The following is a 24,916-nucleotide window of genomic DNA, read 5'->3' as shown; positions in this document are numbered from 1 at the left end:
TTTCAATTTTGGTAAAGTTATTAACAGGACTTTAAGAATTTATTAATTACTATTTGAATATAATTATTGATAATACAGCAAAGTTATAAGCAAATCAAATATTTATATATTGCATAAACTAGTACGTAAATATTGATTTGTTCTATTTTTGTTCGCTTCGTTTTGGTAATATTTTCTTCTGCTTTTTAAAGTGCCATATTCATGCGATATCTGCGGGCTTTAGGTGGTCGGCAATCATTAAAGCACCAAGTATCATAGATGCCACGGCTGAATAAGGAACGAGTGGTTTTTCCATACAATTATCGTAAGGTTCTTAACCAAGATGTTCTCGTCCGACCCTTCCTTGGATTTCGCCCTGCTTCTGCCCAAAATAAGGCCTGCCCCAAGGATTTTAAAGGCTTTTAATCTTTTTACAGCTCGATTATATAAGGATCCATACTTTAACCCCATACAAAAGCTTGCTAATCGCGCTTGTAATTGGATGTTCAAATTGTATGGAAGTGACTTTTTAAGAAAGAAATGTATTATTTTACTTACATTTTTTTTCATTCCTGTTGCCAACTGCAATTGGAGAATTGACATATAAATAAACCCAGACGTCATATGTACGATCATCTGTAAGTTTGACAAAAATAAAATTAATTATATATTTTTACAACGCTAAGGACAGGTTGAATGAAAGTCCTCGCGCATACGTGCCATTGTTTTCGGAAAAAAGTATCACAAATCTGTTCAGCTCTACAAATCTGAATTGAATTGGATCTCATTTTGCTGACATCAAATACGAAGAAAATCTTAAATATTATGAAATATATTGCAAATATAAGCCGAAGGTTCCCTTGGCATTGTATTATGAAATAAGATGGTTACAAAACTAATATTTTGTAATACATATCTTACAAACAAAAAGTAGAACCTAATTATGAAAAAAAAAATGTACTTAAATAAGAACAATACATAGGTAGTGCCTCAATAAACTAGAATAATGATCATACCACTAGACGTCGAGCCTGACTGTTATCGAAGGACAAATAATCGATCTAGTCAGCTATAAAGTCGTTTTCTATTATTTTGCTCCTTTTTGATACAATGAACTTTATTTCAAAACATCATTTTGGGTATTTTTGGGGACTTTACAAATTTAATTGATTTTCAAGTCTCAAATTAAATAAACAAAATAAATATAACTAGTAATAATTTTAAATACCATGATTTTAATTGGCCAGTCCGTTTTGTTCAGCGATTCCATTATTTTAGTGTAATTAATGACATATTGTTTCCAATTAAACGTGGTCGTCGTCTTATTGAGTACATCTTCCTTGATCGTCTTACAAAATATTTTGACACGATAGTAAAATAATATGAATGTCATCATTATGGGGATTCTACCGATTTCGTTAACTATACGTATAGTGTTCACGTAAATAAAATGTAAAGTTACATCATAATTATGAATCAGTATGGGGATATCCAAGATGATATCAATAACAGTAAATACAAAAAGGTAACTCGGAATGAAAATGTTAAGATTTCGAGAAATTATTTTCAAAAAAAACTTATTTTCGATCGCATCAACGGTGTAATATTCAAAAATATATTCGTCGGCCGTTTGTAGAGCACAAATAAAATAAATTACATACTCCATAATTCTCACTATACTAACAACACTGCCGTTCTTAATCATTTCTATGTCGATCTTAACAGCCATATATACGCTACAAACTCCGAAAATTAAATACAGAGCCTTCATGATATATCTCTTATAAGTACAATCGCATACATGATGGTAGTACCCGACTAATAGGCGTATGTTCATCATAAATTTTATATTAGCAAATGTTTCTTTCGAAGTAGCCATGTTTGTTTCTCAACGGCGTGCGTTCGAATGGATGAATTGTATTAAAAAAATAATTTTGTTGAGTAGGCACTCATTTAATGTAACGAGTTTAACAAATTGATAAAACGACATTGACGGTTCCGTATAAACAAATAGTTGTTGCCGGCTTCGCTCGTATTTAAGGGTTAGTTGTCACGTGTTAGGCATAAAGTAGCCCAGGTATGTTCCATGGAGTTCGTTTGCTTCATAACAAATTTCATCAACAACAAAACATCAACAGCCTGTAAATTCCCACTGTTGGGCTAAAGGCCTCCTCTCCCTTTGAGGAGAAGGTTTGGAACATATTCCACCACGCTGTTCCAATGCGGGTTGGTGGAATACAGATGTGGCAGAATTTCTATGAAATTTGTCACATGCAGGTTTCCTCACGATGTTTTCCTTCACCGCTGAGCACGAGATGAATTACAAAGACAAATTAAGCACATGAATCAGCGGTGCTTGCCTGGATTTGAACCCGCAATCATCGGTTAAGATAACTACTGGGCCATCTCGACTCCTTCATTCAAAAATTTCATCAATTTCGGTTAATTGGTTTGGTAGTGAAGGAGTGACAGACAGATAGACAGAAAGAATTATTACCACATTTATAATATTAGTATAGATTGAATTTTTCATTACAATTACCTAAGAGAACCTTTTTTTATATATATAAACTTTTTTTATATAAACCGGGTAGGCATATGACTTATCACTCAACTCATTCCAGAAGACAAAACAATCAGAGAACAGGAATAATGAATATACTATACGTAATAATACTAGAGAACCGCCCCGGCATCGTAGGGGTGCAATACTAAATATAGTGGAGAATTTGTTTATTTCCGACATCACATTAGAAAACTTCTTGAATTATCAGTCTTAATACTATATTGTATATGTATTATATAAAAAAAACTGCTTCAAAATCCGACGCGTAATTTTAAACATCTAAGCATATGAACAGACAGCGGTAAACCTACTTTGTTTTATACTATGTAATGATGATTAAGAAAAACAATGAATATATTTGTTTTAAAGAAAACAACCTAAAACATAAGCGGAGTCTCAATCTTTATATGCCCAACTCTAAATAGATTTAATTTCAATATTTTATAATATAAACAAACATAAAGTCGCCTATAGATACAAATCAACGTACCGAAAATACAATTACAGTTTTTATAGAAATCGTCTGGTATTTTAATAATAAAGTAACCAACTAATAAAACGCATTTGGAATATTAGTTAGGTACCGCTGCCACCCTTTTCATTATTTTATTCGTACTAACTACGAGAAATACATAAATTATTTGACTGTATTACATATACGTATAATTAATATCACGCATTCATGTAAATTATTATTTTGAATAACATAAGTAATTGTGTTTTATTTAGGGTGAATTGGGGTAATGTAAGATTATAAGGCAATAGAGTAAAGTCGTATCGATCATATTTGCAACGAATTCTTATTAGCCGACTTAAAAATGGTACGACACGTATGTATGTAAGTATTGATTTTGGTCTACAAGCAACGAGCTTATGAAACTGATTCCATTACCTAGACAACGACATTCAAAATGCGATCTAATCATCCGAAAATTTAGATCGGTACGATCTTTGGAGAAGTTACCCTACAAATTTGTAATGTCTTGCATCTTCATGATTTTTTATGAATATGTGATAACTTGTAAGATTATTGAAATATCCATAATATTTTGTAGATATATGACAACGTACTTACATTTATATGAGTCAGAAATAATAATTTCTGTACGCAAATTTGCCAGCATTTGGGGGGAGGCGAATGAGAGTTCTTAGGTACCTTATCTTTTTTCCCCTTGCGCCTTTTACCCCTTTTTTCTCGCTGGAAAAACGCATGCGCTTCCGCCACGTGACGGAAATGAAGGGAAGGGGTATGTAGGACTGTCCGGTGGCCTGGAAGCCGAGTGCGCCCAGGTGCACCGGAATACCCACTTAAAAACCAGCGGTAAACTCTCCGTCTTTCAGTGGGCGGGCGCCACGGGATCGCTTACACATGCTGCCGTGACTTCTCCCTTTACACTAGACTACATGAAGGCAAAATTTAAGGATGATTTAGACGAATAGCGATAATGTAACAAACTTTTGCGTTTATATTATTAGTTATGAGTTAACTATTACCGCAGTTTGTTAAACCTTTGTAATATCGTTCAATAGTTTCTTAGGACGTAAAAGGCGAGCCCACTATTGATTTTCATTTTGAGATAACGTTAACGTGATAATACTCGTTCCCACGCGAGGGTAGGGCAAGTAGCTAATACTATATGTGTACTTGTAATTATTACATACAAGTAAATCATATTTATTTTTTGCAGCTCTGTATTTTAATTTATTTTTTACAAGCTTTTATTTGAGTTCACATGCCAGAACGTGGTACATAATCCAATCTTAGTACACAGGAATACAACAGGAAGCTGCATACAGTTTTGTTTATTTACAATAATTTTTTTCTAATAGACCTTCTGAAGCGCCACGCCGTCTAAGAATTGATCCAAGATATAGGTGGAGCGGTCCAAAATTGAAGTTTTCTCTTAACTAATCGAGCTATGTATCATCGTATTTTTGTTGCTTACGATAATTTCAATCAAGCGCTCTTAATATCGTACTTTCATTAAACATGTGTCTACAAGTTTAATTAATGCATATTATTTTTTAGAAACTGATGAGTTGTGTAACATTTGACGGTTAGCTGTGGATAATTAACTATGCACACGTATATCATTATAGAGCTTATTTGCAAAGACAAGATTGAAACTCGCCGCGAAACTCAATCTGAAAAGTCAGAAAACCATTCAGTATTGAATGTGAAAAATACAACATTTAAAGGCAGTGGCGAATTTACCAACAGGCTAAGTAGGCTGGAGCGGCAGATTTAGAGGGGCGGCAAATTTAGCCCAAATTGTCTTTATCTTACAGCAATAAAAAAATCTTATAATTATATGTATACACATTACGTCCGTAATCCGTATACTCGTCACTACATAATGAGTTGCAAAAATAATCTAGTAACTGACAGAAACATCAATTAGTTCATAATCATACTAATAACGGAAAAAAGCCGATGTAATGAAGTCGATAGAAAACAAATCATAAATCTTCATTTTCAGAATAAATTGTGATTGTGAACGAAACAAACGTATCGAATTTCAAGTCAGTAGGGGCGGCAAAAATTGAATAGCCTACTAGCGGCTAATTTGTAAATCCGCCACTGTTTAATAATAACTCTTTGAATAATGTTACAACGTAAATTTCGAAAATTTTACAAGAGAGATCGTTTCATTACTATGAAAGAGCCAGAAAAGTTCTACCGGAATCGTTACTGTAAGATTAACGTATTTTAAAACATAATTGAGGATCTTTGTAGTAAAAATTTGCGTGCTTGTCATTACACATATTTCGGTTGATTCATTCATTCAGTTCGTTCGGTTACTCCAATGATATTCTAATAAACAGATATGTTATATCCATACTAAACAACAGAAAAAAGTGTGGGGGACGCGCCGGGGACCGTTTATTTTTAAATTTCGTTAAAAGTAAAAAGGATAGTTTGATAAAAACAATAAGTAAAAGGGATGACTAGATGTTTTAATTACGCAAAACGTATTACTACGTAATTATGATGTATTATAGCGTATTACTACGTAAAACGACTAAAGAAAAACGTCCCAATGAGGACGTTTTCTAGTCGTCACTTTTTGCGCGTTAATAACATATCTGTTTGCTAAAACATCATTGGGTTACTCCAACATTGTATGCAATCAATGAGTACCTAGTTCTTACGTCATAAAATAAAACACATATATTAATAAAACTGATATATTTACACAAATTACAAAATATATTTACACTTTACGTTCTCTTTAAAAACTGTGATCGAACACGACTCTCAAGAGGTGTTTGTTATTTTAACTTCTATTAATAACGCCACGCCACCGTAGCCCTCGTTACTCATATCACAGACACACGTTTTGTTCTACAAAACTGATCTAATATTTTCATATAGTTTTTGCAATTTAAATTACAAACATAATGATCGCCTCACACCGTTATGTTCATACATAAAAACTAATGTTTTTTAAACGATTATCGGCGTTTTCAAGAGGTAGGAATAAGTACTGGCATGGCTTTGTACCATTCACTTCCTCGAAAAGTATACGTATTATCCTAAATTCCGGTATAAAAAGTGACTACTAAAACGTATAATTATAGGCATAATTATTGACAGAGCAATAGGAATTCCGCACTGCCAATGACAGAAATGTCAAATCCGTCTTACAAAGCCATTGTCTTTGGGCAGAAGCTATCTTTATACAGCCCAGCTATTAACTTTTTATCTTTAAATAAGTTATACTTAAAGTATTTTAATATCCTAAGTACAATAATTTGTGACAAAAATAAGATGTAGTCGGTACAATATCGATCTTAAGTTTAATGTACAGCCATAAAATTGTCAACAAAGTTGATCTCATATTACAATAACATTGAAAACTTTTTCGAAATCAATTATTATTGGGTAACACAGTTAGGTAAGCTGGTAACCCGGTACTAACATAGATGGGTAGTCTTATTTCCACTAACCCGTTTTACCTTCTCGTTACATTGTAATGCATAATTATATAAAATTTGTATTGGGGAAAAAGTCTGTGGCTAAAATGCTGACTAGACTAACATTTGTTAATTTTACATGATTTAGTTACAAAAATATTGTTTATATAAAAATTAAATATACCGAGAACAACATTTGAGTTGCTATTCTATAGTGGGTTTATGAATTATTATCACTAATACATCAATACTTATTGGCTTACAATGATTACAATTAAAAATATTTATAATTTAAATCTTAAATACGCTGTTTATATTTAATACTATTTTAGCGTTTTCGTGTTTACAATGTTTGGAATGGACATAAATGATATTTATAATATAAAAAAAGTAAAACAGTATTTCTTGCACAAATTTTCGACTGACATATTTTAAATGCTTAGCTTTATTTTTTGATGCTATTGCAATTCTTACTCGATTAAAACGCTTATTAAAATTATTATAAATACCGCCTGGCCTACACTTGGTTACTAAGTACACGCACACTAATAAAGTAGTATGAGTATGGCTATTATCAAGTGTAGCTGACACGCATACCAAGATAATAAAGTAGGCTTGTTTATTTTAGTTTTTTTGTACAACACTCAATCAAAGGTATAAATAATCGAAAAAATAAATACTAATATGGGAACTGACTGTAATTAAACAGTTCATGTTTTGTAAGCAGGTAGCTTAACGGTCGTGACTGTGTCCGTGGTCAGAGCTATCATTACCGCCGCCGCCGTGGGAATGACTGTGTGAATGGCCAGCTGTTAAAAAAAAATTAACGTTAGCTTCTTGTTTGGCCTTAAATTTTCAGCGACATTGTTTTAATAATAATTAATTTTATACAAAATTCATTAGATGTGTCATCAGATGTAAAGTTAATATTTCTTATAGCATTGTCTATGAGCGGTGGTGACAAACTGGCCACTTACTATCAGGTGGCCCATTTGACCGTCCTATATTATTAAAAGATAAACTGAGCTTCTCATCATTAAGGCATATAATTAGGCAAATTCTTCTTCGCTATTAATCTTTAATGTACTGTTATTAAACTTTAACTCAATAAATTTAAAAAGTAAAATAATACTTACTAAGAAGCTGTAATCCGAACATAAGACCGAAGCCAACCAAAGCCGCTATGTATTGCAGGATGCCCGTTCTGTCACTCTTCCAGATTTCAAAGAATATGACGTACAGCAGAGTACCAGATGCCAGCCCTTGGAGAACCACAGAGTACACTCCAGCCGCGGTAGCGCCTTCACCACCAACCAGGAGCAGACCGATACCAATACCCAGCGGAGATACGATAGCGAATGTTGTGATGTACACAACTGAGAGCCATGTCTTGGTACGGGTAGCAATCAGTTCCACACCGATACAAAACGCGATGACCAGCTTGTGGGCTGATACGGCACCTAACATGTACCTGTTTAAATAAAGAATCTATTAATATTTTTTACACTAAACTATACGAATAATTAAAATATTATTACAATTAATTAATTAATAGTTCAAAAGCGTTTAGCGCCATCTAGTTACAGTTTAGGTAAACCCGAAATTTAACTATGTTTAAAGCTACTGAACAACAGATGGCGTTTATAATTACAATAAAGACATTTTTAAAATTATGTTTACAATACATTTGGACTTACCAAACATGAGATGTGCTGGATTCCAGTCCAACGGCTAAGCCTTCAAAGAGTTCGTGGATAGAAAGAGCGAGTACAATGAGCAGTCCACGTAAAGCAGAGGTCACATCATCGGCTGCGGCTATGGGTAAATGGCTGTGTCCATGCGAATGGGAATGCTGATTGTGGTTCACCTCTACATCCTGGAAAGATAGATTTACACTGTTTAATTTTGTAAAAATAGATTTTAATAAATCTGGCCGAATAATTATTTGTCATCGAAGTAGATTTTTAAAACAAAAAAATAATATTGCAAACGCAAAGTCATACATTCTATGTAGGTAAGTCATTTCATAATCAAATGTAGTAAGTGCATAGTTTCATTAACGTTCAACGCAACTCACAGTGATAATTTATTATCATCAACGTAATTGCTTATTTTGAAATATTGACATATACAATACTATAAACTCATTTCTTTAGATTGTCTCTGTGAAATTACGCCACAATCTTGATTATGAATGCTACATAAATAAGCACTTATATGTATATTATAACAATATTTTAAGGACGTTTACAATACAATGTATACTTCTTTATATACATATTATGCATCCATTCCATTTCTATTATTACTTTGGAAAAAAACTTTTTGAGCTTCGCGCAACATATAAGTACCTACGTCATTACTTTGGTAATTTAAGGTCAATGGTTATTTCGTTAATTAGAACCTAGTATAACAAGCTTTTTTTTCATCTTAATAGCAACTCAAGAGAATAAAGAATATATAAATAATAATAATCATTGTTGGAAATTTGTGAAAAAATTGATACACTTCCGTGATTTGTCAATTTTTGTATCAATGACTAATACTTTGTCAATAGATACAAAATAAAATAAAATCGATTCACAAAAACGGAGATAATAGTATTGAACTTTTTACTATTGTACAGATATTGTACGTTAGGTAATATGAACTGACCCAGTGGACAGTTCTAAATCTTTAACGAACCATCACGAGAAAATCTACTTTATGTACTCGAAATTATTTGTAAAAATATTCTTAAAATGAGCGCGAAAACCTCAAATCTGCATGGCGCAGTGAAATAGCGTATAATAATGCCCCCTTCTCTTTAATATGAGTGTTAGAGGTTTTTAACAAAGAATCATTAACGGATAGTAATTACTTTTATACTCTGTAATCTTTCTTCACAAGATAATGCTTACTGTTTATTTTAAACATTAATGGACTACTAGTAGCACTAGTAGCTTTTGAGTTTTCACATACCTTGCCTTTCGTTATAGAAGCCGGGTCAATTAGGTCAGCTGTAGAGTTAGTAGCACTCTTTTCACCCTCTTTTCCTTCGCTGTTCGCTCGACTTCTCCTCACACTTAGATTCCTCACTAAAGGGGAAGATTGTCCGTTCTTCTTCTCCCGCCTATGGATGTATATATGAACCAATTCTTCCACTAAGTACATGATGAAGAAACCGCAACACATCAGCAAGGCAGCCAGTGAAAATTCAAATTCTTGCATCTTGCCCGCAGCTGAAAACATTTTTATGATTTATTTAATTGAATCAGTTTAATTCCCGTGTCAAGACTCAAATAAATCAAAAACGATTTATATATAATTATTTGCAAAATTTTACTACTATTTTAAGATACCTCTTTTACTAAGTTTACTACTTTTAATTAATCATACAATCATCTAAAATATATAAGAATCGTGACTAAGTATTGGTTATAATTTGCCATCTATAATTTATACTATTATAATAGCATTTAAAATAGTCGGTTATTTGTCATATATAATTTATACTATTATTGTAGCATTTAAAATCGTCGGTTATTATTCAAATAAAAAAGCGATGAAACTTTTAATTACGGTTTTCCTTTTATTTTTGTTACAAAGGATATTCAGTTTCAATTAAAATTTAGTAAGCTGAACGTCTAGCAATATTAGAATTCGTTTAAAAATACATAAATACAAGAAAAAATATTTTGTAAGAATTTTTTTTATTGTTAAACTAAAACTAGTCTTATTTATATTTTATAGAGAAAATAGTTCGAGTCACTTCTGGCAAGTTGTAAAAAAGGTTTTTACTTTCTTTGTATAGTTTTATAACGACGTAAATTATGGTTTCTTTTGTATTAAAGGTATTATTAAATGTATGATATAAGTATTATTAAATAGTTCAAATAAGTGGTTATAAATTAAACAAACATAAAGTTAACAACTGTGTTAATAATATATTTGTATATGAAGTGTTTAATTACAATATTTTATACGTTGTAAAGTTCTCAATAAAATAAATATAATATGGACCCAAAAAAATAAGAAATGATTTTGTAATGTTTCTAGTACAGATCTTTGAATAAGAAAATAATATTTATAAAAACAAGTGTCTAAAGGATACTTAAATATAGTTTCTTTTAGACAACACAACATTATTTAAAATTATTTTTGACTTTGAAAATTAGTCTCTACTGTGATAATCTATGTATATTATAAATGTGAAATTAATTTTGTCTGTCTGTCGCTTTTTCACGACCAAACCGCTGAATCAAATTTGATGAAATTTGTTATGAAGCCAATTTGAACTCAAAAAAAGGACATAGGCTATTTTCTTGCCTAACATATGACAACCAAAACCCTAAAACGCTTGCGAAACCGCGGACGACAACTAGTATATTATATACTGTGAAATTAAATTCTATGATTTTCTTTTTGCTTCATTTATTTTGAGCAAGGCAATATTTAATAATCTAAATTCCTTAAATTTTACTTTAATTAAATGTTTCATTTTTCCTCAAACGTTATAGACGTTTCTTTGTCCTGTTGTCTTTATAGTAGCGAAGACATTTTAATGTCTAAAGCGAACATTCTATCATACGCAAATAAACCAGGACAAGCGACATTGTCAATTATATTCGCATCTGTCCAAACAATGCTTACGCACGCGCACTGAATCTTATAATCAATTGAAACGCTATTGTCAAGAAATGTATTATGTATCGAAAAATATACATGGATGCTAGACGCATACATATTTATTTTCTTGCCGTAAAAATATACCGGAATGTCTGGCTGGGCTTAGTGCTTATATTTTAATATCCACATTGCGTGGCGGGTTGTAAATTTGAATTAGTTTTGTTTCCTCGTGTTAAACGTATAATCGAAAAGGTAGATTTTCAATAATTTGCCATTAAAATTGCCATTTATAAGTCAACTCAGGTGTACTCTAGCACCTGTGTTTGCGAACACAATATTGCATAATGTGTTCACACACGCTCACAATTAAAAAAGAAGGCATTGAGAAGCAACGCAAATTGTCCGAAGACTGATTATGCCCAAGAATACTGTGGCACAGTATTAACTGTCTAGTTCTACACTGCTACCAAAAACTTAACTGAAAAATTAAGTCAGATCGAACTTTAGAACCAAGAGCCTCGCAATCTACAGCTTTATACTATAGACTAGATCAATATATAATACAAACAGTAGAGGCGATGATTTAGAATTCGCAGAAAGAAGATCTAAAAAAATATTATAAAGTAATTTTTCATTTTTAAACTGTCAATAGGTATAATGAGTGAATGATTTATGTAAAGCTTTATAGTCAAAATATATAGTTATATAGTTTGATGTACCTAGTTGTGCCGTTTATTATAATATATTTTGTCTATGTATGCACTTTGTTCGATCAATATCATCTCATTGGCAGGTTGTAATCACTAATAAATAATTAATTAAACAATTTTATTAAAGTTATGTGAGTATGTACAAAATATGTCAGGATAAAATGAAATTGTTTTTCAATAATATTAAGTGTGTTATAAGTTTCATTTCATATTATATTTATAAGTTAGTTACGCATCAAATTTTATTAGTATTTTCTTGTCGCTTGTTCGTTTGAACTTATCTTATATACTTAGACAGAGCACTGATTGCATCCGGGCGTTTTTTGTGCTTAGGATGGGGTTGGACTAAAATAATTCATTTATTTAACGCATTTTCATCCAAATCTCGTAAACAAATTATGATGAAACATTTATATTTTTAAAACAGAAAAATAATAAACGTTAATAGCTTATGTTCGTAACAATGTAGATAAAATATTAAAATGCCTGCGATATGACTTACAATAACTGATTATGAAAATATAAACCATTATCAAAGCTACAGCCTTGACATATACCATTCATGTCAGAATTAATTTATCCACACAGCCTACGCAATATTTCAATCTACAAGTAGAGCTTATTTTAAAATAACTCGCTCTCAGAATAAAAACTTAGTAATGTCAAAAAAAAAAAAACAAAAAAGTTTTTATGTAGTTTTTTTTCTAGACAGTATAGAATAATTTGTGACATTCTTTTTAATCTTCATAATATGTATACTATTCTGTATGAATGTAGGTCATTGAACTCCTTTATAACCGCTAGACCGATTTATATGATTTGTTTTGTTTTTGTTTAAGTGGGTTCCTGATTGGTTTAGATTCTATATGACAGGTTGCGCTGGGAATGGACCCAGGTTGCTTCAATTGTGATCCACGTGTTCTGTTTATGGGGAGTCAAGGCTTGCTTAGTTAATAACAATTATAAATATCACATACGTAAAGTAACCAGCAAGGCTGTAGAATCTAAGGTAATGGTTTCGAGGTGTCAGATTTATTTATTTTAGATTAGTTATCTAATTAGAGCAAATAAATAGTAAACTTACACAAATTTGTGCACCAAATGATTTATCGTTGTGGCAAAACCAGGGGAACATCAACAAATATTATATAAAAATATGAGGAGGAAAATAAATATGATGTAATAAACTATAATGATATCATAAACCTACTTAATAAAATCATATCGCTTAAATTACACCGACGTTCATTTATGTACTATTGGAAAATGAATTTATTAATTTCCCTATTTTTTTTTCTTGCCATCATTAGCTTGACTAACTTAAAGGTTTTATTTAATACTGTTTTATGTTTTTTACGTTACAAACTATAATGACAAAACTGGTAAAGTTATTACGGTAAAAAATAATAATGGTAAAACCAGATCTTCGCAAAATTCTATAATGATCTTGTTTTTGCTCAGTCGCTTGCATTCCTTACTGCGAGTCAGTTTTCGATCGAATCCGGATTTGATGCATATACGTAATTTACTCTTTTCTTTTAACTAAAAAGAACTATAAATTCAAATAGTTAAGAATCATATTTGCTTGCAAATTTACGTTATACCTTGAGGGCTTGTGCACTAAAGAGTTGGTATATCTGTGGCGTAACACAACACGCCATCTCCTGTTTATAACCTTGAATTATTCTTATTATTTTTCATTGACACCAATAAACCTGACACAAAGAGCTTAAACGAAAATTTAAACATGGAATGATGTTTATTATTACGAATAAATACCAATACTTAAGTTTACTTATTCTGTAATCATTCCTAATTCCGAAGATCTCAACTCCTTATTCAAATTATCTAACAAAATTGAAGACATAGCTAAACGAAAAGAAAGTCGTATATTACATATAATATTTTAAAATAAGTTGTTTCATGGATGTCTATAGCGAAACAAGAACCCTTGAAGAAGAAGGTTAAGTGGTTAGTCTTTAGCAGTTAGATAACCTTTGCCCATAAATATAGGCACTTCCTAGAGCCATTTCTGTACAATACTTAGAAATCTTATTTAAATTCAACTCTTATTTATACCACTAAAAACAAGCCGTATAATGTGTTGCCTTTACCAAAAAGTTCTAAATAAAAAAAGTTTTATAAATTGACAGCTTGTTAAATATTACGTTTAAAATTTGTCTCCAAACGTTAAAATTATCTCTGAATATATAATTAGGTTTTTATATCAATAATGATTTTCTAATATTAATATCTATTCAGCATTATTGATGTAATCTCATGTCCCATGTTACTAAGAGATTCAAAAATATAAAAAAAAGTATTAGAACATATTGGTTATGGGAAGAATATCGTATTATATTCGGGCAAAGCACATCCTCATGTTATAAAAACAAAAATGTTTTTAAATAATGCAATTAGTTAAGACTAAAAGAAACATCGCATGGGGAAAATCCCAAAGCGTGTTCGTGATCCTTAAGCCACGCTCGCATAACTTATATCGACTTCACCCCAATGATATTCTAATAAACAGATATGTTATATCCATACTAAACAACAGAAAAAGTTTTAGTTTATTTTACATTTCGTTACAGGTAAAAAGGATAGCTTGATAAAAACAATAAGTAAAAGGGATAACTAGATGTTTTAATTACGCAAAACGTATTACTACGTAATTATGATGTATTATAACGTATTACTACGTAAAACGACTAAAGGCAAACGTCCCAATTGGGACGTTTTCTAGTCTTCACTTTTTGCGCGTTAATAACATATCTGTTTATTAGAACATCATTGATTTCAGCCTAATAAAGATGAAATAAATTTTTCTATACATTATTTGAAATATATAATTCGTTTTTTTTTAATTACTGAGGTTTGATGGATGCAACAAAAATAATATTAAAGTTGTATATACGGTCATACGTTTACGTATCGATTTTATGAACGAGGCCTACTCAAAAGGTTTACCTAAATACGTCACTCACTCGCATTTTGCTGGTCTACCAAAGTATCAATTTTATTTATATCTGTGAATGTTGCGTTCGCTATTCCGATACAATACCTAGCTTCTCTTATGAGATCAATTTTTAAAACAAAATCACGCACTTGGTGGGCATGATTTAGAAAATTTAAATAATGCTGATATTACAACTATTTCTAAATTCCTAGTTCTTTTTATTGTTTATCCATTGACCAATTTAAAGCGTTAAAATTCAAAATATTCGGATATAAAAGTAGAAAAAATTTCCTTGAAACCTTGTAATTTTTATAAAGATAAAATAATATATTTTTTGTCCCTGAGTGACTAGTAATGATACACTGGTTATGTATATTATAACAATCTATAAAAATGCATGCCAATAACAAACTTAATAGCTTAATTTTGAATCAAATGTACTTATATAACTATTACCTATATTAAACACTATTTGAATAAAACAGTGAATTTTATTTTTAGGTTCTAGTTAAGCAGATAACAAGTATAGAAACAGTACTAAATATTCATGTCGTACAAAGCGTGAAAGATTTAGATTGTCGTCAGTGCATACTAGATTGTTTTACGGTGTTTAAAATTCAGAACTTGCGCCATAATTCCACTGAATATGTTAAATACGAAGAACCATAGAAATGTCAAGGGATTCACACCCTTATTTGAAGGTGACGAGAGTCGAGTATAACAGACAATATGTGTTAAGTCAGGTATTTCCCAAAGTACAGTCTTATTACATAATTTTTTCTTTTCTATCTTCTGTATACAGGACATTATTGGAAAGTTTCGTAATATATCAAGTATAATTTCTATTATGGAATCTGATGACCAGATGGATTATGCGCGTATAGTAAGTATTCGAATCCACGTAATCGTTGAGATTTCATCAGCTTAATTTGCTTTTATAATTCATTTTATGCTCGTCGGTAAACTGATATACGCGCCGAATAAAATTTCAATGTAGAAGAATGGCGAAATAAACCTCAAGCTTTTTCCTTAACAGAAGCCTATGTCCAACACGTTGTAGAACAATAGTCCTAGACTCGGTGACGATGTATTGCTATACTATGCTATTACATATAATATAAATTATCATAAACTTAAATTCCCAATACGTATATATTCCAGATCAAATAAATGAAGACTAAAATAAAACGAAGTAGATATGCTTTCAACACATCTTAATTTGTTTAATGAAATTTTGAAAAGTATATAACTTTTCAAATATACATATATAAATTAAGGTTTTAGTTAAATTTTGGCTTTAAAATGGTTACGCTGCGATATTCGACGAATTGATTAAAATTCCGCTGATTGGTTCAGCGGATGAATTAATATTATAAAACAATTGCAGCATGTTTAAATTAATCATATCATATGTATGTATAAGTTAATCTAAAACTTAAAAATTTCAAAGCTATCAATATATCAAAAGAACTCGTTAAAGCAAATGGTCGGTGAAGCGTAGTGTGGTGATATCTTTATAAAACATAAGTTGTATTGCAACTTATTTAATTATTACCATTTTTATACAACGCGGTAGTATGACATATCGACCGAATGACCTAATGACAATCAACGCGATAAAGGTAATGTAAGTTAGTAATTCGAGCACGATATTTACATGTTCATATATGCTAATAAATTAATTCATTATTTTCCTTTTCCGTAAAATTTAAATAACGTTAATTACTGAACTATACCAATGCCTTGTACCTTGTACGGAAAGTATTTATAGACATAGAAATGTTACTGTCAGCATGCGTATTTCATTGATTTTTTTTTTCAATTACATTCGATACTATTCATTAGCTAATAGTATAATGACATTGACCGCTTTAACATAAAGAGCCTCTGTATCGATTAATTTAAAAAATCCAATAATTTTTGTTCTTATAATTATGTTATTATTATTGTATATAGAGTAAGTAAAATATTAAAAATTATAGTCAGTGGTAACCGCCATTTTAGTGACGTTTGTCAAGTTTGACATTTAATTTTTTAGTCTGTACTTTTATATTATTAAGTACTAGCGACACATGCAGACTTCACATGGATGCAATTTATTAATGAGGAAAATGAGAAGGGTGCTCAGCTTTTATTTAACCTTAATGTTTCTTTTTTGTGGCTTTTTGTATTACGGAAAACTACGTCAAAACTGAATGATATAGACGAAGTTAGCTTAAATACAGACGGAGGTTAGAAGCGATTTTGCGACGTTTTACGTAAAGCTTCAAACTTATATAATTTTTTCCGATTTTTTTTCGAAGGTATGATAAATTTATAGTACATTAATACAAGCTATAATAAGATGAAACCTGTATATTGTTTTATATTATCTTACCTTTATAAGGCGAATATTAATAGGTCTGTTTAATATGTTTTAAATCATGCTTAATATTTTTTCTATGTACAAGTATTATAACTCTTTTGTAGCATCTTATTGCAGCATAAATAATTAAAAATATACTTCTAAAACTTAGAAAAATAGAATATTTAATATTGTCGGACTGACATTTCATGTTCTATACAAAAGCGTCGTAGTGAATTAGGTTAGTTTGACCTAGTTTAAGCGTAATCTCTGAAGAACAGACAGACGAGTGGAAATAGCACGCGCGTGGGTAGAAGTAGAACCAGCCACGGAACTATTTATACGAAAAACGTATATAACTGATGTAATTAGCTTATCGACTTAAAAATAAAGTACGAACTTTCATTAAAAATAAGACGAGGAAATTGTTCTGTGAATTTTTTGTCTGGTCACATTTTATCTTATTACATAGGTAATATATATTATACAAAATGTATTTAAATAAAATTAATACCTATGTTTTTAGTACAAAAGTTTTAACGTAAAGTGAGTAGTAAAAAAATACGTAAGATGCCTAATACCTTTCAAATCAAAGGATTTGAATTCAGTTTGTGCCTATTAGTTTAAAACCTACTGAAATCTTTCTTTATACTATACTAGTACATCAATTTAGAAATAGAATATGTTACTACTGTTAAAAAAATATTTCAATTGGTTTATCACTTTCTGAGTTGGTCGAATTTAAACAAACAAACATTAATTAAATTATACATATTAATATAGATATCAAAATTTTTAAAGCATAACTTTAATGATGGGCAGAATTATCAGTTTTGTACTAAAGGGAAGTTATGTCAATTCTGAAACACGTTATTCTGTGGTTTGAAGAATACGCAGCCCTGAAGCACTTTTAACTTGTACCACTTTTTAAGAACATAATTATTTTTATTTAAACGACACAACATAGAAGTTTTCGTTATTTTATCATTTAAATTTACAAAATAAGTTGAACTTATAATAATAATTATAATAATTTCTTTAAATATTCATATAAGTCTCACATTATAATCAATTGTACTTATTAAAAAAAATATTCCTTTAACAAAATTAAATTAAATATAATGTTCTATTAGTCTGAAATTTGAAATCTACCGATATATCGATAGCTACCACATTATTGTGATCTCTATGAAAAGTAGAAAAAAAATTATATGTACCATACCGTAGTACCTACATCATTTTAATCTATCTCGTAGCGTGGAAGGTCCAAAAAGTATTTATTAACGAATCACTTTAGAATTAAAATTGTGAAACAGTATTTCTCTACTATATTTTGCATGACATATGCCTTCCACTGGGATCATTCTACATATCTACCAACTCTTCTCTAACTAACTAACTTAACTTAAAAGTTTTTTAATGTTATATTCGGATATATATAAGAATGTTTGGTTATTGTTATGCTAGTCATGTATTGCGTTTGTGAACCGGTAATCTTGTGTTACTCATTCATTATTAATTCAACTGTTTTTGGTACGATACAAAGAGGCGTGCGATAGACTTATATAGACGTGAGTGACGTAGATTATAAAGTAGCACTTATCTTATTTAAAATCAATATAAAGTTTCATTGTATTCATATTCATTACAGTCAAAAAAAAGATTAAAAGTTTCTAAAATGCTTTAAAAATACATATCGATTTGTTGAAAATTAAATTAGGTAAATGAAAATTAAATTAAATTCCTGTGATTTATTTTTTATCTGTCAAACTACGTCATTTTGACGGATTTAAAATACAGCCAAATGTGGATGACATAAAATTTAATAGCACACACGTCAATGAGATTTGATTCGTCAGGATTTAACCTAAAAACACCGAGATCCAGCCTTATAAACAATAATGCAAGCAGTGACATAAAAATTAATTCGTATTAATTAGTCAGCAAGCGTGAAGATTACTTATTCGACCTTGACAATAACTGTCCGAAAGGTTACGAAACGGCGAGGTGTATGTATGGTAATTTTAATATTCTATTCAATATCGTCGTCATTTCGTCTAGTGTAAATATGTCTCTGTTTACATAGCAGATAAGCTCCGGCGTTCAAGCAATCGTGTCAAATACGAATTATGTATTCTAATAATATTCTCGTTTAATTAATTTTCGTCTTGCATTTTTATTTGTCAAATACTTAATATATACTCCAGGGCGATTCTGTAAGAATTAATTTCCAATCTCGCAATGTAGTCGTTATTAAAATTATACAATTATTTGATACTTTAAGACACACCAAGATAGAAATAAAATCATGGCGGGTGTACATTATACTGTTTCGATTGATTTACTATATATAAATAGGTAGGTAAGGTAGGTAGGTATGTAAAGTTATAAAGCGAAGTTAACGTATGTAATTGTAATTGGAAAACTTATACAGTTATGTGGGTCTTAGTTTGTTGGGGGTACCAATGGATCGAGGAGCGGTTGAAGGCTTCATAATTACTCGTAAACTTGATCACTGACAACCAACTGTAATGCTATATCGAACAATTGATTATTAAACATATTAAATTACTAACTTTCATAACGAAGAAAGTATCGATACAATTTTGTTTTGTTCCTCTTTTTCGCATTCTACTGCTCTACGAAACTACTGCTGCTACTGCTAACTGCGGTATTTAAAGTAGTTATTCAATCAATCTATACTAATATTATAAATTAACTCTGACTGTCTGCCACTCTTGTACTACCAAACCAATGAACCGAATTTGATGAAATTTGGTATGAAGCAAACTTGAACTCCAAGAAAGGATTTTGCCTAATATATAACAACCAACCCCTTAAACGTCAATGCGGGCGACAACTACTCAATAAATATAGTAAAATCTTCGCCCTGCTTATACAAAAATTATACTAATATTTTTTATTAATAATATTTGGTAGCATTACGGTTAAATATGCATATACTTAAATATCAAAATTATTCATAAATCAATAAAACTACTCAACATCCCAATGCTTTTAAACGTCCTTCGAGTATAACAAAAAACATCACAAAATTCCGATACGTTATTTCATCGAATATTTATTGTATAATATATTTATAGAGATAACAATTATGAGACGTCTTCTAATGTAAATGTCAAGTTCACGGCTTCATATTGAGCGACATTTAATTTCAATCGCCGATTAGAACTGGCGTGACCCAGTCGCGTTATTTTGTGTCTGTAACATCTGCGTCTAACAAGCTAGAAATAATAATGATTAAAACTATGTCGTCAAAACAGCCTTGGTTTATTGCTTGTCGTTTTCACTTTACCCTCGTTTTTTATTTTTAACGAAATTTAAATCATGCAATAGGCCAACAGCAGTCTTTGTTGTGCCACGAAATTAATTTAATATGTTTTGCCTGGTAGTTTAAAATAGGTTTTATTAAAACTCTTACACGCTCAATCTTAAAAAAATTTAGTGTAATTAAAAAAAATTTGTTATTTTTCAATGTCCTATATGCAAGTCGTTCTTTATCCGTGAATAATTCTTATTTTAAAAATAATCTTACTTATAATGTAAACATTTATGTTCGATAGTGATGCTTTGAATAAAGAATATAAATTAACAATTAAATATTTTTTAATACTTGATTTAATAAAGAACCGAGGTAAGTAAGTAGAGTAAGTGGAGTGAATATGGGAATTTTAAAAATGGTTTAGTGTATATCTGCCAATCTGTGGACATCATTTTTATAATTCGTAATATACTCCTTTCTTTTGGTCACATTTTAGACTTTTATCCCAAGACAACAAGGATAAAGTTAAAAAATAAGCACCATATACCATAAACTAGCCTGTTAGTCTCCTGGCTAGTTATAAGATCTAAAATCTCGAAGTTCTTTGTTAAAACTTCAGATCAACACGATTAAGAAATTAATGGGTTTATCAGTCGAAAAATTCTCAATAACAAGCCATTGAGTCTGGAAGTTGTAAATTGGTTCTACGCTTACGAAAGTCAGTGTAGCTGTCAGTCTTGCGACTGATCTGTTTCCGTTCGTGTCGGATTTGCAGTTCTATCGGATTAGAAAAGGCAATAGAGAGTGCGCAAACACTTGTACATAATATTGCACAAGTTATAACATGTCCTGTGTAGTTAACTGACCTCCCTTGATACTGGTCGCCTTAGTTAAAATCGATCAACACGGCATCATATCATAAAACTTATGTATTATGATATTAATTTATTGTCAGTATACAGTGTTCACTTTATACAGTACCAGGATGTAAATAGATTTTATTTACCATAATGTTTATTTAATTAAGTTGTCTCCCCTAGTGATACTGAGTCCATTGCAACAAATTATTCAGTTATGCTTTTATGTAAATAAATCGATTCAATTATTAAATAACGATTAAATATTATATTAGTATCGATTACATTACATATAACTATAAACAAAGTAGGTATATAAAATAATTTAAAATAATGGGTTGATATTGAACATTTTGTAATTAGAAAATTAAATATATAATAATACCAATATCATATAATATATTTCATTAATTAATTTAATAAGACACCCACGTGGGGCCAAGTCTCTTTCTTGTTAAAAAACCCAGGACTATTTTACCCCACGCTTCAATTAATAATAATAATGCGCTACAATTTTAAATGCTACACAAGAACAATAATAAGAATTCATATCGTGCTAAGTGCACATAGGCATGAGGTTAAAAAAAAACAGAGAATGCCCTTAAACATATCAAATGACTCAACTGTGCTATTTGCTAAATGGTATAATATGTACTACATACGGTGACCGGAATATATCCGAAAATATTAGTTCACATTGTAATTGTAAAGCGTAACGACCTTTTCAATAATAAAAATTTTAGTAATTAGTTTAGATAAGGATTCAAATTGTGTTTCAGATCATTAGAAATAAATCTATGTTTATATAACCAAAAACATCAAAAAAGATAAGATAGATAATGTCGAAATATCGAGCTCCACCGAACAAAGGCTCGGTAGGCTCAGGTTCCATCATTGTACACTAATTACTGTAAATTGCACATTTACCAACAGCATTGTAAATCTGTTTATTTAAAAAGAGCAACTATGCGAGTTTCTTGCCGTTTCTTCTCGCTAGAAGCTGCTTTCCGAAACGGTGGTAGTATTTAATTGTAAACGATTCAAAAACGCTTCTTTGTGAAGTTTACTTGAATAAATTGATTTGATTTGATTTGATCAAAAATAAAAAGCATGGTAAATATCCCGAAATCAATAACTTTAATAATCAAAAAAGATTTCAATAAAGAAAATGTATTTAATTTAAGAAGATTGATGAGATTATTGCTATACACTGTTACGATGTGCCTTTCTTAGATTCACACGTGTCACATTTTATTCCGACACATGCAAGTTCTTGCGATGTTTTCCTTAACCCTTTCAGACCTGGCGTACACAAATGTACACATAAAATATAAAAAAAAAAAATTGGTATTTATTTCGCTAAAAGTGCAACTGAGAACGCTTGTGTTCATATGTCCACATTATAAACTACAAACATGTATACTATTAACGCCATCTCTTGGCATTTTTTGTGACTTTTTCGACATGGTTTGATCAGTGGCTGACCGAAGTTGGAGCTCTGTAGGTAAGCTCGTCATTTTTATGTCTAAAAAGTAGGAAATAGCTAAATATACGCACTGCAAAAATATGAATTGATGTGTTATATTCCTAAGGTCATAAGTAACATATAATTTGAGTTTATTATTCTATTTTTGTATCAATTATCACAATTTTTATATTTGTACCCAAATGTACACATCAGGCCTAAACGATGTATTTACGATTGCTGAAGTGTTCTAGCTGTATTTGCAAAATGTTTGTAACTATATTATTATTGTGGTAGTTGTTGATGCTATATAAAATATATGTTGTATGTACATACATTTTCAGATAAAAAAAAACACCGATATGTTTTCACCGGACGCCTTGGAAGCCATATTGGCTGGAACTCTTTGCGATATGGAGCTATCGTCTGATGACGAAGAGCCGTTTAGTTTTACATCTGAAAGAGAGTTGCAGTCTGTCCGAGTTGGCGCAGATGTCATCAATCAAAACCAACGAGAGGTATTCCCACCCGACTCTGACGAAGATGAAGGGCCCAGCTCATCGTGGATTGGAACGAATGACCCAGGAGTTACTGACACCTGCGATGAAGTGGTTCTCGAAGTACCACCGACAACAGAAATAGAGTCCTCTCATGAAAATATACTTCAGAATATTACGCCTAAACAAAACATTAGGTAACTCTAAAAACATTAGGGAACTCCTAAACACAATCTCATCAGATTGGTTTCCACCAATATCAATTGACCCTACAGTTGAAGCCCCAGTTGATTATTACTTTCGGTACGTGCCAAGACAATTATTTGAAATTATGGCTGAAATGACTAACATATACGCAATACATTCGAATAAACCCAGGTATAAGCCTACTACTACACAAGAAATAGAAATTTTATTTGGGTTACATTTAGCTACTGGTATATTTAGCTACCCTTGCTTGAAAATGTACTGGGAAACTGGAATTAGCATACCCTTGTTCTCAGAGAATATGGCACGGGATCGCTTTTTTGAATTACGTAATACTTTACACCTTGTTGATAATACAATAATACCAGCTGGTTGCAAAGATGCATTTTTCAAAGTTGGACCAATATTTGATGCTGTTAGGAATCGATGTTTAGAGTTACCACTTGAAAAAGAACTTTGTGTTGATGAGCAGATAGTTCCTTTCACTGGGAGACATATTGCCAAACAATACATAAAAGGAAAACCTTGTCCATGGGGACTGAAGATATTTTTTTTATGTGGTAAACATGGGCAAGCCTATGATTTTCTACTTTATCAAAGCTCTAGTCCAGAACTTGATAATAATTTGACGAAAAAAATTGGATATGGTGCAGCTATTGTCCTTCATCTCACTAAGAGAATTGGAGAAAGCAAGGGCCACGAACTGTACTTTGACAACTACTTCTCGTCATACCATATATTACAAATTATGAAACAAAAAGGCATTATGGCTGCATGCACAGCTCGTATAAATAGATTCTCCAAACCATCGCTACTAAGCGATAAAGACATGAATAAAAAGCCTCGAGGATTTTCTCAAGAAGTAAGTAGTTTTGACGAAGATGTAACTATAGTCAAGTGGCTGGATAATAAGATTACCCATCTTGCTTCTAATTTTGTTGGTATTGGTGAAAAAGACTTAGTCAAGAGGTGGTGTAAGAAAGACAAGAAATTTATTGACGTTGAACGTCCCGAAGTGGTCAGGAAATACAATCACGCAATGGGGGGAGTTGACCTTTTAGATCAATGCATGAGCTACTACAGAACCTTCATAAAATCAAAAAAATGGACTCTTCGGATGATATTTCATGCTTCTGATTTAGCTGTAGTGCAGGCGTACCGAGAATACCAAACTGACAATGCGTTGCTAAACATAGCAAAGAATAAACAACTCACGTTGCTTCACTTTCGTCGTCAGGTGGCTGAAAGTCTGGTGTTGAGGAATAAAATTATCATCGGTAAAAGAGGACGGCCCAGTAGCAGTAGCCCAATACCGCAAATTATTCCCAGAAGACCAGGAGAGGTTCGCCCTGTAGCGGATATAGCAAGAGACGGTGTTGGGCATTTCCCTGCGCATGATGAGGGACTTGGGACACGGTGCAAAATGTTCGGATGCAAGGGAAGAACCAGGATTAAATGTATAAAATGCAAAGTTCACCTTTGCCTTACCAAAGATAAAAACTGTTTCTTAGCGTTTCATACGT

The 24,916-nt window shown here is 31.2% G+C and overlaps 1 protein-coding gene across 1 annotated transcript in view; it reads right to left on the bottom strand.

Moving 5' to 3' along the window:
• Window positions 1–5,720: 5,720 nt before the first annotated feature.
• LOC124538641 (zinc transporter ZIP1-like) overlaps window positions 5,721–24,916 on the bottom strand; it is a 28,112-nt gene continuing 8,916 nt past the window's right edge. Inside the window, exons 2-5 of the mRNA XM_047115765.1 lie at window positions 9,425–9,684; window positions 8,161–8,339; window positions 7,600–7,934; window positions 5,721–7,272 (exon numbers count right to left, since the gene is read on the bottom strand). Coding sequence (XP_046971721.1) covers window positions 7,196–7,272; window positions 7,600–7,934; window positions 8,161–8,339; window positions 9,425–9,684 — 851 coding nt within the window. The 3' untranslated portion in view covers window positions 5,721–7,195. The remainder of the gene's footprint in view (window positions 7,273–7,599; window positions 7,935–8,160; window positions 8,340–9,424; window positions 9,685–24,916) is intronic.

The sequence above is a fragment of the Vanessa cardui genome, chromosome 20 (assembly GCF_905220365.1).
Source record: "Vanessa cardui chromosome 20, ilVanCard2.1, whole genome shotgun sequence".
Classification (NCBI taxonomy): Eukaryota; Metazoa; Arthropoda; class Insecta; order Lepidoptera; family Nymphalidae; genus Vanessa; species Vanessa cardui.
The sequence above is the reverse complement of the archived record's forward strand: the minus strand, read 5'-3'. Positions and strand labels throughout refer to the sequence as shown.